Raw genomic sequence first — 18475 nt, forward strand, 5'->3', positions numbered from 1 at the left:
ATTAAAAATCAGAAAGAAAGAGCATGCCTACAATATAAAAAAAAACAATTGTGGGACATACTTTGTCAAAACATCACAAACAAGCACATTATGGCAGTTTAACTGGCAGCTCCGCTTAAAGGCATAGAAATAAGAGAAAAAAACACTACAAATACATTAATTATCTAGGGTGGAAAGTCGTTGGTTTTTCCAATTACCATATTTTTCTGATTATAAGACACTCCCCCCACCACCCACAAATTTTGGAGGAAAATCGGGATCTGTCTTATAATCCAAATGTAGCTTTTCCCATTCAGATATCCCGTCTTTATATTTATAATGGAATAAGGGGAAATCATTCTACACAAAGTAAGCGCATTTTTTTTTTTTTTTTCATTACAAATGGTCAAAGTCGTGGATATTTTAATGTTCAACTTTTAATGGAAATATACACATTTATACGTAAACAAAAAATATATACATTAACCACAATCATCATGAGAAGGTTTGAGTTTATTTATCCTCTAATTTCAATTTGCTCTGACACCTGCAGCAGAAAAAACTGGATGGCGTCTATTCACCTAAATGGTTAAGGGCTTGGCAAGATAAAGCCTTCTGTATGTGGAGATGATACAAGTACATAACATCCCAGAGTATCAGACCCCAGACAACATTTCTGCTTCAAGTAAAGCAGTTTTCCAAAATGTATCTATAAAATTGAAAACAACAGAGCTGGGGTTATGTTACAGCCAGTTATCACAATAGCAGCATTAGAAGAACCTATTCTTAAAGGGGTTTTACAATGAGCTCTCTCTAGAAAAGCACATCAGTGTATTGGTGCAGGCCTAAAACCAATCAGATATTCACATGGACTCCAGTTCCGTGCACAGCCACACTTATTTGGATGTCACTGTGCCTGGTACTTCAGTGAACAGGCCATGGTAGTCCAGCGAGTACCACTTTGTTCTGCTTACATGCCAAAGATTGCCCATTAGTTTAAAATCACAAATATATACACTGGAGGGGCATTCCCATGAACAACATTCAGGGACATTTATCAATGCATTTATGCCAGAAACTGGAGTAAAAGAAAAAGGGAAAAATTATGGCACACGCCACTTGTACAGAATTTGTGAGTTTAAGCAATCTTTGTCGTTCACAGAAAAAAAAAAAAAAATGAACAAATTTACTATAATTTATATCAGAACAGTGGTGTAAACTATCAGACAAAAGGTACACCAGACCTGGCATACATTTATATTACTAGCACAGGTGCTGCATCTAATATGCACCTTTAACAGTTCAGACGCATCTTATGCCAGTGTCTTTTTATGAAGACTGGTGTACAGAATGCAAGTGATAAATCCCCCCCTCTTTGTCCTTAAGTTAGATTATAAATGCATTATTCCTGGGGGTCTGGCTGCCTTGCCACAAGAACATGGGGTTTAAAGACCCTTGTCTGAAAGAAGCGTAACTGGACATATGTATGCGACTACTGCTCCAATCACTGACTTAGCCCCATAAGCAGTTAATACATTATTAGTAATGCTTCATTTACTTTGGATCTTTTTGGACCCCCATTTGCACACTTATGTTGGATGAGGGTTCCAGCAGTGGAAACGCACCCTCAATCAAACATCTATTTTGTGGATAAAGTGTTGGCAATGTAACAACCTGTTTTAGTTTGTACAAGGAGGCAGGGAGGAGAGGCTCCTGTGGAAGGTTACGCCGTTGATTCTAGTTTTGGGATTTCTGCCATCTGGACCAGTGCCTTTGCATCATGTCCTCCGAATACTTTTCAGGCACATTGTGTTGCACCAAGTTCAGCAAGTCCTTTTGAAGCAATCGTTTTTGGATTTGTTGCCACGCTTTTTGTTGTGTTATGAGTCTTGTAAATACCAATTAGCCTATCAGCAATCTCAAACATGTTGTTACGCAATGATATGATTATGAACTGGGCGTTTTTAGTTTGTTCCTAAAAAGAAAAGAAAATTAATTTAAACATGGATAATTAGCTCTTGCGATTCAGGGTACACCACTGGCATTTTCAGTCAGAGTTCTGATGTGAAACACATTAAAATGGCAAATTTACAAAAATGCAGAAAAAAAATTGACTGCCTCCACCACTGTGTTCATAAAGTACAATAACTTTGAGAAGATACTTACATAAATGTAGAACGCCACTATGGACACATTTTTGAAGTCTAGAGCTGCATCTATCTCATCCATGAAGTACAGTGGTGTTGGCTTATAGTGGTGAAGAGCAAATACCAAAGCTAATGAACTCAGGGTCTTCTCCCCACCTGAGAGATTAAATATCTTCTTCCAACTTTTCTTAGGAGGTCTCACACTGTACATTTAAAAAAGTTAAATAAGCGGCGATTCATTACATAGATACAGACAGTTATACCAGTGTTTACTTAAACAAAAATCTTGTAGAACGACCACAACTGGTGATGCCTGTAATTTCACCCATCTGTCGAGCATCACTAAAAAACAAACTGGTCAGATTTCCTTGCAGTTGTAAGGCAACAACATAATCTTAAAGGACATAAGGCATTACAGGGGTACTACACTGCAGCTTCACAAATTATCCTCGCCTGCAGTAAAAACGGACTTGTGACAGGTGTGGAGAACATGACAAAGGCCAGCACTGCAGCCAGGATCCAGACACTAGCAGGAGATCAGTAAGGAGGTTATTACACAGGACAAGTGACATCAGGAAGAAGGATCACAGCTATGAGAGTCATCGCTCCCACTATGTGAACCCCAGGAAGGAAAACAAACTTTGTATTTGCTCCTTTACTTACCAATGAAATAATATGTATTCATTAATTGTCACATCTGGGCAGGGGCAATGCAAAAGTTTGCAAAGGTTAGCAATAATATTTATTATTCTCCCTGCTTTAGGTCAGGTTAATTTTGACTCAAATGGATCAGCATACGAATCATGTAAATGATCACCATTCATTTGAGGTGAGCATGTAACATTTAAACATTTCAGAGATTGACAGCTGCATATAACATGTTAACAGCTGTAGGTGGATAGAAATTCCACCCGCGGCTGTTAGGGGCACATGACAGCTGATCAGATCAGCTGTCATGTGCCAGAAAAGTTGTGGGATCAGCGCCGAAACCTGAACCAAAGAGGGAGAGGTAACCTACAGACACAGTTGGGTTGGCAGTGTTACACCGACTAAAATGATACCTGGTGTGAAGAAATCAGTCTTATGCTTCTTGTGTAATCAGTGTTAGAAGTTTGCAGCTAATGAGATGATGCTCAGAGGCAGGACTGTAGGCAAAATCTTATCTTCCTGCTCTAACTCAGAGAAACCAAGGAAAGACCTGCCCACAGGCCGCCACAAAGCACAAACCTGTTCCTCATCAAAGAGACAGCCATATTATGTAGTCCTGAGAGAGCGATTTACAAACCTAAACATGATGCCTTCTGAAAATGGATCCAGGCTGTCAACAAGCTCCAGCTCAGCATCTCCTCCCAAAGTCAGCATTTGGTAGTTCTCCTTCAGCTTATTTGTTATGATATTAAATCCAGCCATAAACTCATTAAGCCTTTGCTTACGAAGATCTTCATAAGCTCGTCTAAATCGGTCCCTCTCCTCTGTAATTTCATCAAGTTCAGCAACTCTTTGCAAATATAATTCTTCCTATTTAAAAATAAAATGATGTTATAAATCTAGTTTATTATGAAAAGAAAAAATATGAGCAGCATATGGCACTTTCAAGAAAGGCATGTAAGTTTGCAACCACAGTGTAACCGAGGGCAGGCTCCAACACTAGATTAATTAGGATTTTAAACCCACTATCATTTATTTTCGCATGCTTGTGAAAAGGGGCTAGGGCAACCACAAATTTGTATGCAGAGGAATCCAAGAAGTATCGTTTCTCCTTGTGGAGAGTGACATGTTAAGCATGTCGAGGTGAGGAGACTTAAAGCCGCAATGCTCCTCTGGGAAATATGCAAATTGTCTCTTAAGAGAGGAGGAGGACTAGAACTCTAGCGCCACCTATTGGAAGTAGCAATCCTAACAGTCAATGTCGACCCTTTAACAAGCCTTGTCACATTACTTAGGATAAAAGCCAAACCAGAATCTCAATTTGCAGACACTGTTTCGGGGTAATGCCCCTCGTCAATGCAAAGTGGTGATCTGGTTTGGCTGATTGAGAGGCGTCTGACCGGGATACAAGAAGTATCGTTTCTCCTTGCGGAGATTGACATGTTAAGCATGTCGAGGTGAGGAGACTTAAAGGGAACCTGTCACCCCCTCAGGCGTTTGTAACTAAAAGCCACCTTAAGCAGCACTAATGCTGCATTCTGACAAGGTGGCTCTTTTAGGCTGCGTGTCCACGTTCAGGATGGCCGGCGGTATCGCCGGAGCGGCGAAGCCGCTCGGCGCTAAGCCCCGCCCCATTCTGGGACACGATGATGCCGGATGTGTTAACTGTACACATCCGGGATCATCGCCCCCCTCCCATAGGGCCCTGTGTTATGCCTTGCGGGGACACTGAGTCCCCGCAAGGTGTACGGACATGCTGCGATCTGAAAAGACGCGCAGCATGTCCGGAGTCGCAGGCCCGCCGCGTGCGGGTTTCCACGCATAGTGGACACGGGATTTCATAAAATCCCCTCCACTATGCTGGAACATCTGGACGTTGCGTGTTTGACGCTGCAGCTCTGCGCAGCGTCAAACAAGCAGCGTTTACTGACCGTGGACACATACCCTTAGGCTTCTTTCACATTTCCGTCGGAAGTTGTCCGTCACAAAGCGTCAGCACGACGTACCGACGGACGTTTGGGAAATATAGTGGAAGCGGATGCAGTGTTTCAACGGTCCGCTATGCAGAATGCTAAAGTCCAAAATCCCGGGGAGGAGAGAGATTTCCTGCCAGGCATGCGCAGTAGGAAACAGGATGCAACGTACAGAAAAACTTTCCTTGAACGTTTTTAAACAAACACCATAAGAGGAAAAAACCTTTCCTCTCATGGTGTTTTTTTGTTAGAGTAGGACTGGCAATACCCAAGGACCCTTGACGTGGGTTGCCAGCTTAAGTATTGTGACCATAATACCAACCAAAACCTTGCATACATTGTTATGTTTTTGGGCACATCATTTTTCAGGGTGCAGCTGGGCCCTAGATGGTTCTGTAAACTGTGGCCTCTGTTCACATAGGATGCATTATAGCAATGGCTGGCCCGCTATATGGCGTTATTAATAGGACTTGAGCCATATGCTTTACACTTCTGTGTGAACATGCCACATACAGATCATTTTGCACAGGTGTGCCAGGCGGCCAAATCCTGATTGTAGGCTGGCTGCATTATCGGTATTATTGCACCTGTCATCCACCATTTTAACATGGGTCCGCTGCACTTTGGTTCGTGTAATTGTTTGGAGGCCTTGGACAGGTAAGCATCTCTGCCTGTGTACTGGTTTTTTGTCTTGAACGTTTTTAGCAGACGACGGTCCGCCAAAATGCACAGGCTCCAGTGCACGACGGACATAGCATGTGCCCATACGTCGCTAATACAAGTCAATGGGAAAAAACAGGATCCTGCATACAAATTTGCAGGATCCTGTTTTTTCACAAACCAACGTATGGAGGAAGATGGAAATGTGAAAGAAGCCTTAGGCTACTTTCACACTAGCGTCGGTACGGGTCCGTTGCCATGCGTCGGCCCGACGTACGTTGTGAAAAAAGGCTACGTTCACATTTGCGTTGTGCGCCGCAGCGTCGGCGCCGCAGCGCACAACGCAAACAAAAACGCGGCAAAACGCACGCTAAAACGCTGCGTTTTGCGCCGCATGCGTCCTTTTTGGCCGAAAGTTGGACGCAAAAAAAATGCAACTTGAGGCGTTTCTTGCGTCCAACGCTTGCGGCCATGCGGCGCAATACGCAGCACAACGCATGTCCATCCGCCCCCATGTTAAATATAGGGGCGCATGACGCATGCGGCGCCGCTGCGGCGCTGACCGCAAATGTGAACGTAGCCAAAATGCACAACGGGGGCAGCGGATGCAGTTTTTCAACGTATTCGCTGCCCCATTGTACTGTTCGGGGAGGAGGGGACGCTAATGAAGCAAGAGGAGGCGGCGCGCAGCGCACAGGCCCGGAGTAACGGCTGTGCTGCGTCTGATTAGGGGGGGAAAGACCTGCCACCGGGACGATTTCACAGTATGAGGGGGCACATTTTATAAGCGTTTATTTCAGCGTGTGCAGGGAGCATAACTAAAAGAGCCACCTTGTCAGAATGCAGCATTAGTGCTGCACAAGGTGGCTCTTTTAGTTACAAACGCCTGAGGGGGGTGACCGGTTCCCTTTAAAGCCGCAATGCTCCTCTGGGAAATATGCATAGGAATAAAAGTCATTCTTTTGAGTCGCCACTAGTGGGAGTTGGGGAGGAAAGCCACAAGGATGAGCAGGTTGCCCACAAATTGAGGGGAAGGGGGAGACAAAAAACTAAAAAAAAAACAAAAACTACATGTAGCCATATTGTTTGGGCACATCAACTGCACTTCAGCAGCAGAAATCCAAGATTCAGTCTTGGATTTCTGTTGCCAAGGATCCCATTATAGATACACATCCATGCTGGCCTAGACAAACCAATTATGGTTTAACAAGTGCTACGTCTACACTACCGTTCAAAAGTTTAGGGTCACTTAGAAATTTCCTTATTTTTCAAAGAAAAGCACAGTTTGTTTTCCCAATGAAGCCAACACTAAATGATTCAGAAATACACTCTATACATTGTTAGTGTGGTAAATGACTATTCTAGCTGCAAACGTCTGGTTTGTAATGCAATATCTTCATAGGTGTATAGAGGCCCATTTCCAACAACCATCACTCCAGTGTTCTTATGGTACTTTGTGTTTGCCATCTGTGTAAGGCGGCTAATGGATTTTAGAATACCCTTGAAAACCCTTGTGTAAGTATGTTAGCACAGCTGAAAACAGTTTGGCTGATTAGAGAACCTATAAACCAGACCTTCCTTTGAGCTTGTTGAGAATCTGGAGTATTATGTTTGTTAGTTCCATTAAACTATCAAAATGGCCAGAAAAAAAGAACTTTCATGTGAAACTCGACAGTCTATTCTTGTTCTAAGAAATGAAGGCCATTCCATGAGAGAAATTGCCAAGAAACTGAAGATTTCCTACAACGGTGTGTACTACTCCCACAAACAGGCTCTAACTAGAGTAGAAAGAGAAGTGGGAGGCCCTGCTGAACAACTGAGCAACAAGACAAGTACATTAGTCTGTAGTTTGAGAAATCGATGCCTCACAGGTCCTCAACTGGCAGCTTCATTAAATAGTACACGCAAAATGATAGTGTCAATGTCTACAGTGAAGAGGCGACTCTGGGATGCTGGCCTTCAGAGTGGCAAAGAAAAGGCCATATCTGAGACTGGCTAATAAAAGGAAAAGATTAATATGGGCAAAAGAACACAGACAGTGGACAGAGGAAGATTGGAAAAAAGTGTTATGGACCGACGAATCCAAGTTTGAGGTGTTTGGATCACACAGAAGAACATTTTTGAGACGCAGAACAACTGAAAAGATGCTGGAAGTGTGTCTGGCGCCATCTGTCAAGCATGGTGGAGGTAATGTGATGGTCTGGGGGTGCTTTGGTGCTGGTAAAGTGGGATACTTGTACAAGATAAAAGGGATATTGAATAAGGAAGGCTATCACTCCATTTTGCAATGCCATGCCATACCCTGTGGACAGCGCCTGATTGTAGCCAATTTCATCCTACAACAGGACAATGACCCAAAGCACACCTCCAAATTATGCAAGAACTATTTATGGAAGAAGCAGGCAGCTGGTATTCTATCTGTAATGGAGTGGCCAGCGCAGTCACCAGATCTCAACCCCATTAAGCTGTTGTGGGAGGAGCTTGACCGTATGGTACGCAAAAAGTACCCATCAAGCCAAACCAACTTGTCGGAGGGGCTTCTGGAAGCATGGGGTGAAATTTCTCCATATTACCTTAGCAAATTAACTGCTAGAATGCCAAAGGTCTGCAATGCTCTAATTGCTGCAAAGGCAGCATTCTTTGATGAAAGCAAAGTTTGAAGGAGAAAATTATTATTTCAAATAAAAATCTTTTTTTGTTCGAACCTTGTCAATGTCTGGACTAGATTTTAAATTCATTAGGCAACTCATTCGATTAATAAAAGTATGAGTTTCCATGGAAAACAAAATTGTCTGGGTGACCCTAAACTTTTGAACGGTAGTGTATAAGAAGACAAACAAAATTATACTGCTAGGACTCCATAATAATTATGAGTACATGCATTATTTATATATAATATATGAAAAGTTGTATATGTGCAACTTTTCAAAAAATATGTACCTTCAGTGTTATGGTGTATGAGCGCTCTCACAGGTCACACAGTTGTCAGTCACTCACCTGCAATTCGACCCCTTAGAAGCCACAGTTACACTGGCTGCAGCGTCTAAGTGGTGAGAGATGATGGGTTATGCCATCATATCATCCAAATCTCCCCATCAGGACATGATCTCTGGTTGCCGATGGGGGGGGGCAAGGCATCTTAAGCCCAGTTAAGGCCCCCTTTTCAGGTCCTAATAAAAGACTCGAGAAAAAAAACTGCAATACAGAAGTATTGCAGAATATTGTACCTGCAGTCAAAGTGATCCTGCAGTAATGTGCAAGAGAAAAAATCAAAACATTTGACATTGCTGCATGCTAAACAGATATGTCAAGATATCACATTACTTACCATGCAATTATATCAGATAAAAAAATAAGAACCTCTTGTTCTTTAGGCGTTATAATTACAGTGAACTAATTATTAGATCCTTTACCGATTTTGTAGCTTTGCCCACTGACAAAGACATGAACAGTCTATAATTTTAAGGGTAGGTTAATTGTAACATTGAGAGATAGAATATCAAAAATAAAATCCAGAAAATCACTTTGTATAAATTATTTAAATGTATTTGCATTTTGCAGTGAGAAATAAGTATTTGATCGCTCTGACAAACAAGACTTAATACTTGGTGGCAACACCCTTGTTGGCAAGCACAGCAGTCAGACGTTTTTTGTAGTTGATGATGAGGTTTGCGCACGTGTCAGGAAGAATTTTGATCTACTCCTCTTTGCAGATCATCTCTTAATCATTAAGATTTTGAGGCTGTCACTTTATAACTCTGAGCTTAAACTCCCTCCATAAGTTTTCTATGGGATTAAGGTCTGGAGACTGGCTAGGCCACTCCATGACCTTAATGTGCTTCTTTCTGAGCCACTCCTTTGTTACGTTGGCTCTATGTTTTGGGTCCTTGTCTTGCTGGAAGACCCAGCCACGACCCATTTTTAACGTCCTGGCGGAGGTTGTCACTCAGGATTTTACACTACATGGCTCCATCCATTCTCCTATTGATGCGCTGGAGTAGCCTGTGCCTTTAGCAGAGAAGAACCCCCAATACATAATGTTTCTACCTCCATGCTTGACAGTGGGGATGGTGTTCTTTGGATCATAGACAGCATTTCTCTTCCTCCAAGCACGGCGAGTTGAGTTAATGTCAAAGAGGCACTGAAGCATTTTAAACATTTATGACGTAATGTGTTACCAATGGTTTTCTTGGTGACTGTGGTCCCAGCTGCTTTGATATTAACAAGTTTCCCCGGTGTAGTTTTAGGCTGATCTCTCGCCTTCCTCATGATAAAGGATACCCAACAAGGTGAGATTTTGCATGGTGCCCCAGATCGAGGTCGATTGACAGTCATTTTGTATTTTTCCCATTTTCTTACTATTGCACCAACAGTCGTCTCCTTCTCACCCAGCGCCTTACTGATGGTTTTGTAGCCCATTCCAGCTTTGTGCAGGTCTGTGATCTTGTCCCTGCCATCCATATAAAGCGCTTTGGTCTCGCCCATGTTGTAGCGGTTAGAGTCTGACTGACTCTGTGGACAGGAGTCTTTTTATAAAGGGTTACTATGTAAGACAGCTGTCTTTAATGCAAGTAACGAGTTGGTTAGGAGCATCTAACTGATCTGTAGGAGCCAGAACTCTTAATGGTTGGTAGGGGATCAAATACTTATTTCTCACTGCAAAATGCAAATACATTTATATAATTTATACAAGGTGATTTTCTGGATTTTATTTTTGATATTCTACCTCTCAATGTTAAAATTTACCTATCCTTAAAATGATAGACTGTTCAAGTCTATGTCAGTGGGCAAACTTACAAAATCAGCAAGGGATCAAATAATTATTTCTTTTTCTGTATATAATATATATTTAGGCAAATGTAGCCAAAAATGTTAGTAAGAAAAACTAAACATTTTACTTTTTTTCTAATCCAATAGGCCCCTTCAAACAAATAAAGATAAATAAGGCATAAAGGAAAAGTCAGACATTTTTAAGAGGTATAACAGGTTTCACACAGATTTTGAACATTTTTTTCAGAAATCAATTTCCAGTCTTCTTTTCAGCAGCATTTTTAGTTAAAAAGGGACAGTTACCATCCATTACTGGGAGTCAATATACTCCTGTACCATATATGCCATGGTCATAATGGATTTTAGCTAGGATTTCAACTAGATTTTATTTATTCCCAAACCAAAATGTATTTGAGACAAAAGAAAACGGTCATACCTTTTTCTTATATTCCGCAATAGCGCCAAGATTTGGCTTAATTTCATCACTCTTTGCTTCCAACAGTGCTATTTGATTATTTATTTGATGAGGATCCTTTATTGCTTCTAGCTCTTCTTGAGTTAGGACAGGAAGAACTTCTTCTTGATTGTCTTCAATTTTATGTAGTGAAAGTTTTGAAATCTGGACAACAATTACATTATTTTAGCTAATATTATCGAAAAAAATACATTTATTTCTAATTACCACAACTATTGCCACCCTACCTCTTTCTGCCAGTGTTTTATTTTGGACTGATGTTCTGCTATATGACCGTCTATTTGCTCAATTTTCAGCCGGATGTTAAGTGCGTCCTTTTGAAGGACATGTTCTTTATCTTGGATGGCTTTAATTTCTTGCAGCAAATCATTGTGCTTTTCTTGAACCTCACCAAGTGAACCCTAGTCAAAGAAGGAAAAAACAAAAAATCTAAGTGACAAGTCTTGTGTCTAGTTACATTGCAAATTTCAGTGTGTTATGGTGATATGATACATATTAATAATCAGTCAGCTCTCATTATACCGGTATGTCTGTTTTAGCAAAAACTTATTTTATTTGCCAGAAATCATTTATGAAACATCTTGCCGTCTCTACTGCATGGTCTTTCATATACTCTTGCAGTTGCAATATAAGGGGGAACAATACCATTTCTTAGAAACATTTTACGGGAATGCTTATATTCTCCATGACTTACAAAAAAACAAAAATTAGCCTATACCGTACAGCAAACAAATAGTAATAGCACATACAAATAGCATAGGGATCTTAGTTAAAGGTAAGGTACCGCGTTTGTAGATCATTAATAAAAAACTGTAATGTAGCATAACATGCTGCTATAACCAAGTTTTAAATGCATGTGAAACAGATTTCGTGTGTTATATGTGTTTAAAGAAGGAACTGGGGGCTGACATCTTGGTTTCACAGCAGTTCACGACACTAACAGTGTCATTTTACAGCACCCCATGGACATAGGAGATAATAGACCGGCGCTGACCCTATCTGTAACATTGGAGGCGCGTTAGCAGTGAGCTGGGCACGCCTCTGTGGGCTGCACAACTCACTGCTGTAGGTGTGACTAGCAGCCATTTTATTATAGCCCAGTGCTATCTGCCCAGCTCCACTTACTCTCTATCACAGGAGAAATGTGCACTGCTCCTCTGTACTCCAGGCACTGGGCAGACATCCTCTGCCCCTCACACTCTGCCCTGTGTGCTTCTCCTGCTGTGTCTCCGCCTCCCCCCTCACACACAGACCCTGTGATCTCTGGTAAGCTGCATTCACAGCCTGCAGAGAGAGGTGACACCTGACACCTCTCTCTGCCATACAATGTATCTTTCCCCTCCCTCCACAATGCCTGGCCATTCACTGCAGACCTGGAGCTCCTTCTTATCTAAGGGTACCGTCACACAGTGGCATTTTGATCGCTACAACGGCACGATTCGTGACGTTCCAGCGATATATTTACGATCTCGCTGTGTCTGACACGCTACTGCGATCAGGGACCCCGCTGAGAATCGTACGTCGTAGCAGATCGTTTGAAACTTTCTTTCGTCGTCAAGTGTCCCGCTGTGGCGGCATGATCGCATCGTGTAACAAAGGTTGTATACGATGTGCGCACAGTAACCAACGGCTTCTACATCGCAAATACGTCATGAAATTATCGCTCCAGCGTCGTGTATTGCGAAGTGTGACCGCTGTCTACGACGCTGGAGCGATATTGGAGCGACGCTGGAGCGTCACGAATCGTGCCGTTGTAGCGATCAAAATGCCACTGTGTGACGGTACCCTTACTGAGGGATGAGTCACAGACAGCTCTGCACAGACAATGCTGCTCCATACATAAACACCACATAAACTAACTGTGCTTCTGATGCAGTAACTGCTGGTGATAGCAGATCATAGGTCAGTCACACACAAAATGGCTCTGCCCTGTGATGCTGCTCTTCATTCTGCCCCAGGGATATTAGACCACCCAAAAGGGGAGGGAAATGGTGATGTCAGCAGTTACTGCCCAGATTTTCCAGCTAACAGTAAAGCTGGTAAGTCTTACTATAGCTGCTTGAGGTCTAAAACGGAAAATGCTCCCCCTAGTGGTCAATATATATATTTGTAAGAAAATATATAATATTTTTCATATAGAAATGTTTGCAAGCAGTGCAAACATTGCATTAATACATTTTATTTACTATTTTAAGCTTAATTTCACAAAAAAACAAACTACAAGAAAACTGGTGGCACCTTCCCTTTAATGCTATTCTAATTTTATTTAAAAAAAAGCATAAAAGTGTCATCCTACCGTGACACGGTGTACCCATCGGGACAGGCTTAACCTGTCTAGTATTAAAACCTTACCACCATGTCTCAAACGACATAAATGAGAATAAGTGCAGTGCAGGACAGGGGCAGACAGACACCCAACCTTGGGAAGCTATTTTCCATGACCTAGTAATGCTGTAACAGGTTTTACTAGCACTTCGCTTTGTACGGTCCCTCTTATTCCTACTGCAAATATATATTTACACGTAAACATTTCAGGCATGAAGACACAAAACTATTTAATAACTTTGTACCAAGGATTTACATCTGTGCTAGGGTCTTAAGTGTGTGGAGAAAAGCAATTTCCATATGCGGTAATGCCAGCTATGTAACATAACCTGTATCTGTCTTTAAACCGCTGTTTTAACTTTTATTTAATAAATCAATAGTACATGTGAAAATCAGAAACCCTGTCATGTATCTTATCAGAAATCTGCTTCTTTATCAAAACTGTCAAGTGAAGTAAAATCTGTATTCAGTGATGGCAGACTTGCCCATTACGGAGATGGCAGCTGCTACTAGTGAGATTCGATGTAGATGGGAGGAGCCAGACAGAGCTCCTCCCTCCTCATCTACATCGAATCTCACTAGTAGCAGCTGCCATCTCCGTAATGGGCAAGTCTGCCATCACTGAATACAGATTTTACTTCACTTGACAGTTTTGATAAACTGTCAAGTGAAGTAAAATCTGTATTCAGTGATGGCAGACTTGCCCATTACGGAGATGGCAGCTGCTACTAGTGAGATTCGATGTAGATGGGAGGAGCCAGACAGAGCTCCTCCCTCCTCATCTACATAGAATCTCACAAGTAGCAGCCACCATCTCAGTAATGGAGTCTGTCATCCCTGAATATAGATTTTAGCTCACAAGTAAGAATTTTGATAATCACTGATCAATTCTGACAGAGAAATAAGCAGATTCCTTTGATAAGCTGATTATTTTCATGTGTATTATTGATTTTTTAAATAAAAATTAAACTGACAGTTACGCTTTAACAGCAGTGGCCAGAGAAGCTCAATAGGTCCCGTTAAAGCGAACTTGGCATCAGGATTTTGCCAAGTAAACTATAGGTATTGTCAGGTTGGCGCTGTTACAATGCTTTTTCCATTTGACTCAGATTTTTTTCTGGTGCAGTCATGGTTACATTGACCTCAATCTCTAAGGCCTCTTTCACACTTCCGTCTCCAGCTCCCATCACAATCTGTCGTTTGCAGAATCCTGCATTTTCTCATAGACTTGTATTAGCGACGGATTGTGACAGATGGCCATCCGTTTTTCACTGGATCCTGCATAAAAAAATACACGGTCCGTCGTGCAGAGAAAACGTTCAGAGGAACGTTTTTTCTGCACGTCGGAAAATCAGTCAGCGACGCATCCTGCGCTGACCATCACTGGCTACAATGGAAGCCTATGGGCGCAGGGTGTGTCGCTGCCTGTGAAAAGGAGAAATCAAGCAACGGGTCTCCCATCTTTTCAAAGAGCATGCGTGGAAGAATTTCCCGTCTGGGAAATTCTCTCTCGCTCTTTTTCTGTTTTTACTATTGATGCTGCCTATGCAACATCAATAGTAACAAGATATAGTGTTAAAAAAAACAAAAAAAAAAACAAAAAAAAAAACAAAACGCAATATTCTCACCTACCGGCGTTGCCTGCGCAGCGTCACCGATGCTCCCAGCAGCTAGTGTTACTTCCTAGTAGTACATTGCGAAATCTCGCGAGAAGTCGAGACAGCGACTTCTCACAAGATTTCGCAATGTATTACTAGGAACGCTAGCTGCCGGGAGCATCGCTGCGCGGGAACGCCGGTAGGTGAGAATACTGCGATTTTTAATTTTTTTTTTAAACCTGGTTTGTGTTGTGTATGCATTTTCGCAGCGGAAAACCGCTGCGAAGACGCATACACAACAGGTGCACATAGGCTCGACGGGTCCGTCAGAAAGACGGGTCCCAGTGCACATGTTTTCCACAATCTGCACAGGATCCGTCATTTCAACGTCTTGACAAATCCTGTGCAGATTTGGAAGACGGAAGTTTGAAAGAAGCCTAACATGTTATTTCAGGTGTACTTCTTGTTCAGAAAGACTGACAAGTATCAATAATGTCACACTTTGTAGACTAATTGTAAAAGGAGTTGTCCACCACTACTGACAACCCCTTCTTAATCCCCATGTTTCCACCCAATAAAGAAATAACGTTTCTGCCCAATAAAATAACATCTATACTCTCCCCTGGTACCGACTCTCCCAGGGAGCACATGACATTATGTCACTTCGTTCCTCTGATCTGTTCATTGAGGCTATAGTGAACACAGCTGTTATCTGTGCCTTTATCATAAGGTACTTTTGCTTCTGACATACATAATGCAAAGAATGTGTGTGGCACGTCCACCATAATGGTCCATATGTAGGGATTTAAGTAAGTAAGGGTGTATTTTCATCAGGTTAACTTTAGTTTTTTCAATGTGGTTTTTTACTTCCACCTTAACCCCTTAGTGACGGAGCCAAATTTTTGAAATCTGACCAGTGTCACTTTATGTGATAATAACTCTGCAACGCTTCAACAAATCCCAGTGATTTTGAGAATGTTTTTTCGTGACACATTGTACTTTATGATAATGGTAAATTTAGGTCAATATGTTTTGTGTTGATTTATAAAAAATATCAAAAATTTGAGAAAAATGTTAAAAAATTAGCAATTTTCTAAATTTGAATGATTATCCCTTTAATCCAGATGGTCATACCACAGCAAACCATTAATAAATAACATTCCCCACATGTCGGCTTTACATTAGCACCATTTGTAAAATGTTATTTTATTTTGTTAGCATTTTAGGAGGTTTAAAAATGTAGCAGCAATTTTTCATTTTTTTCAAGGAAATTTACAAAATTTATTTTTTTAGGGACTTATCCATGTTTGAAGTGACTTTAGGGATCCTATATATTGGGAAACTCCCAAAAGTGATACCATTTTAAAAAGAGCACCCCTAGACATATTGAAAACTGCTGTCAGGTAGTTTATTAACCCTTCAGGTGCTTTACAGGAATTAATGCAAAGTGGTATGACAGAAATGAAAATGTGTATTTTTACCTCCTAAATGCCTCTAACTTCTGAACAGTTTACTAGAGCCGTCAGACTAACGCCGCTATTTGGTCGTGAATTGCCATGGCAAACATCAGGACCACAAAATCATGATCTGAGGGCACCAGTTTGGATAAAGAGGAAGACCCCACACTCTGTTAACCATTTATAATGATGTAGTCATTATTGACAGCAGCATCTAAGGGGTTAAACAGATTTGGATGGTGCAAACGCTTATTGTGGCTGATGCAGCAAGTTGTCAGCTATAGTGTACAGCCGACAGCTGCGGGATTGTCACCTGTATGGGGAGGCTATTCTCTTATATCTCAGGTCAGTTAAAAGACGTATTGGTGGTCATTAAGGGGTTAATGAAGAGCTTGTTCTGCTCTCGCTGTCCTTTGCCTTTTAATCAACAAATCAAGGAAATCCTTACACTGTTTGGATCTGGTCAGAGCTATGTGTCCTACTTGTTGGTGACCGCCTCCTTCAAACATTCAGGCTTCTTTTTTGCCATTCCAGAAAAGTATCGCCGACATCTCTTTGCCCCTAAGGCAACCATTGCTCAATGGGTTTTGTCTGCTATTCTGGAAGTCCAAAGTGAAGGAAAAAAATGCCTCTGTTGGGGGCCCGGTCAAGGATCGTCTCACCTGAGAAGTGTGGGCTTCATCAACATTGGAGTTTTGTAAGGCTACTACTTGGTACTCCGTTTATACCTTGTCAAAATTAGTCTGGACAGAAAGGTGCCAGAACTGGTTGTCACTTGGGTTACCTCCTGAGGAATTTGCCTTACATATACACTGCTCAAAAAAATAAAAGGAACACTTAAAGGGAACCTGTCACCCCCAAAATGGAAGTTGAGCTAAGCCCACAGGCTTCAGGGGCTAATCTACAGCATTCTGTAATGCTGTAGATAAGCCCCCGATGTATCCTGAAAGATGAGAAAAAGAGGTTAGATTATACTTACCTGGGCGGGCGGTCCGATCCGATGGGCGTCGCGGTCCGGGGCCTCCCATCTTCTTACGATCATGTCCTCTTCTTGTCTTCACGCCGCAGCTCCAGCGCAAGCGTACTTTGTCTGTCCTGTTGAGGGCAGAGCACAGTACTGCAGTGCTCAGGCGCCGGGAAAGGTCAGAGAGGCCCGGCGCCTGCGCACTGCAGTACTTTGCTCTGCGCTCAACAGGGAAGACAAAGTACGCCTGAGCCGCAGCGTGAAGACAAGAAGAGGACGTTATCCTATGAAGATGGAAGGCCCCAGACCGGACCGCAGCGGAAACGCCCCTGGGTGAGTATAATCTAACCTCTTTCTCATCTTTCAGGATACATCGGGGGCTTATCTACAGCATTCTAGAATGCTGTAGATAAGCCCCTGATGCCGGTGGGCTTAGGTCAACTTCCATTTTGGGGGTGACAGGTTCCCTTTAAACAACAGAATATAACTCCAAGTAAATCAAACTTCTGTGAAATCAAACTGTCCACTTAGGAAGCAACACTGTTTGACAATCAATTTCACATGCTGTTGTGCAAATGGAATAGTCAACAGATGGAAATTATTGGCAATTATCAAGACACAAACGAGTGGTTCTGCAGGTGGGGTCCACAGACACTATCTCACTACCAATGCTTTCTGGCTAATGTGTTGATCACTTTTGAATGTTGGTTGTGCTTTCACACTCGTGGTAGCATGAGACGAACTCTACAACTATTAAAGCAAATAACCCTTATAACCTTATGATGACATAGATAAAACATTAAGTTTATTTAGATTCAATTTTAAAACCATGAGACAACTACAAACAGATACCCACATAAATGACACAACCGTGCACTCTAAGGCTATGTGCACAAGTAGCAGATTTTTCGCGTTTTTTTGCTATAAAAACGCTATAAAACCGCGAAAAAAACCCCGCTCACATTAAGCATCCTATTTAATAGAATGCAATCCGCATATTTTGTGCACATGCTGCATTTTTTTCCTGAGCGGAATCGCATTCCAGAAAAAAATGCAGCATGTTCATTAAATTTGCGGAATCGCAGGGATTCCGCACACCTAGGAATGCATTGATCTGCTTACTTCCCGCATGGGGCTATGCCCACCATGCGGGAAGTAAGCAGATCATGTGCGGTTGGTACCCAGGGTGGAGGAGAGGAGACTCCTCCACGGACTGGGCACCATATAATTGTTAAAAAAAAAAAAAAGAATTAAAATAAAAAATCGTGGTATACTCACCCTCTGATGACCCCTGGAGTCCTCCCGCCTCTCAGCGGTGCACGTGGCCGCTTCCGTTCCTATAGAGTGTGTGTGAAGGACCTGCGATGACGTCGCGGTCATATGACCGCGATGACGTTGCGGTCACGTGACCGCGACGTCATCGAAGGTCCTGCACACACACCATCTATAGGAACAGAAGCCGCTGAGGAGATCAGCTGT

At 42.1% G+C, this 18475-nt stretch overlaps 1 protein-coding gene across 2 annotated transcripts in view; it reads right to left on the reverse strand.

The window, feature by feature from the left end:
* Positions 1-404: 404 nt before the first annotated feature.
* SMC4 (structural maintenance of chromosomes 4) overlaps positions 405-18475 on the reverse strand; it is a 142876-nt gene continuing 124805 nt past the window's right edge. For both annotated transcript variants that reach the window (XM_077290648.1, XM_077290649.1), the window contains exons 20-24: positions 10880-11053; positions 10614-10796; positions 3412-3644; positions 2146-2329; positions 405-1954 (exon numbers count right to left, since the gene is read on the reverse strand). In XM_077290648.1, coding sequence (XP_077146763.1) covers positions 1778-1954; positions 2146-2329; positions 3412-3644; positions 10614-10796; positions 10880-11053 — 951 coding nt within the window. In that variant the 3' untranslated portion in view covers positions 405-1777. The remainder of the gene's footprint in view (positions 1955-2145; positions 2330-3411; positions 3645-10613; positions 10797-10879; positions 11054-18475) is intronic.

Source organism: Ranitomeya variabilis, chromosome 2, assembly GCF_051348905.1.
Source record: "Ranitomeya variabilis isolate aRanVar5 chromosome 2, aRanVar5.hap1, whole genome shotgun sequence".
Taxonomy (NCBI): Eukaryota; Metazoa; Chordata; class Amphibia; order Anura; family Dendrobatidae; genus Ranitomeya; species Ranitomeya variabilis.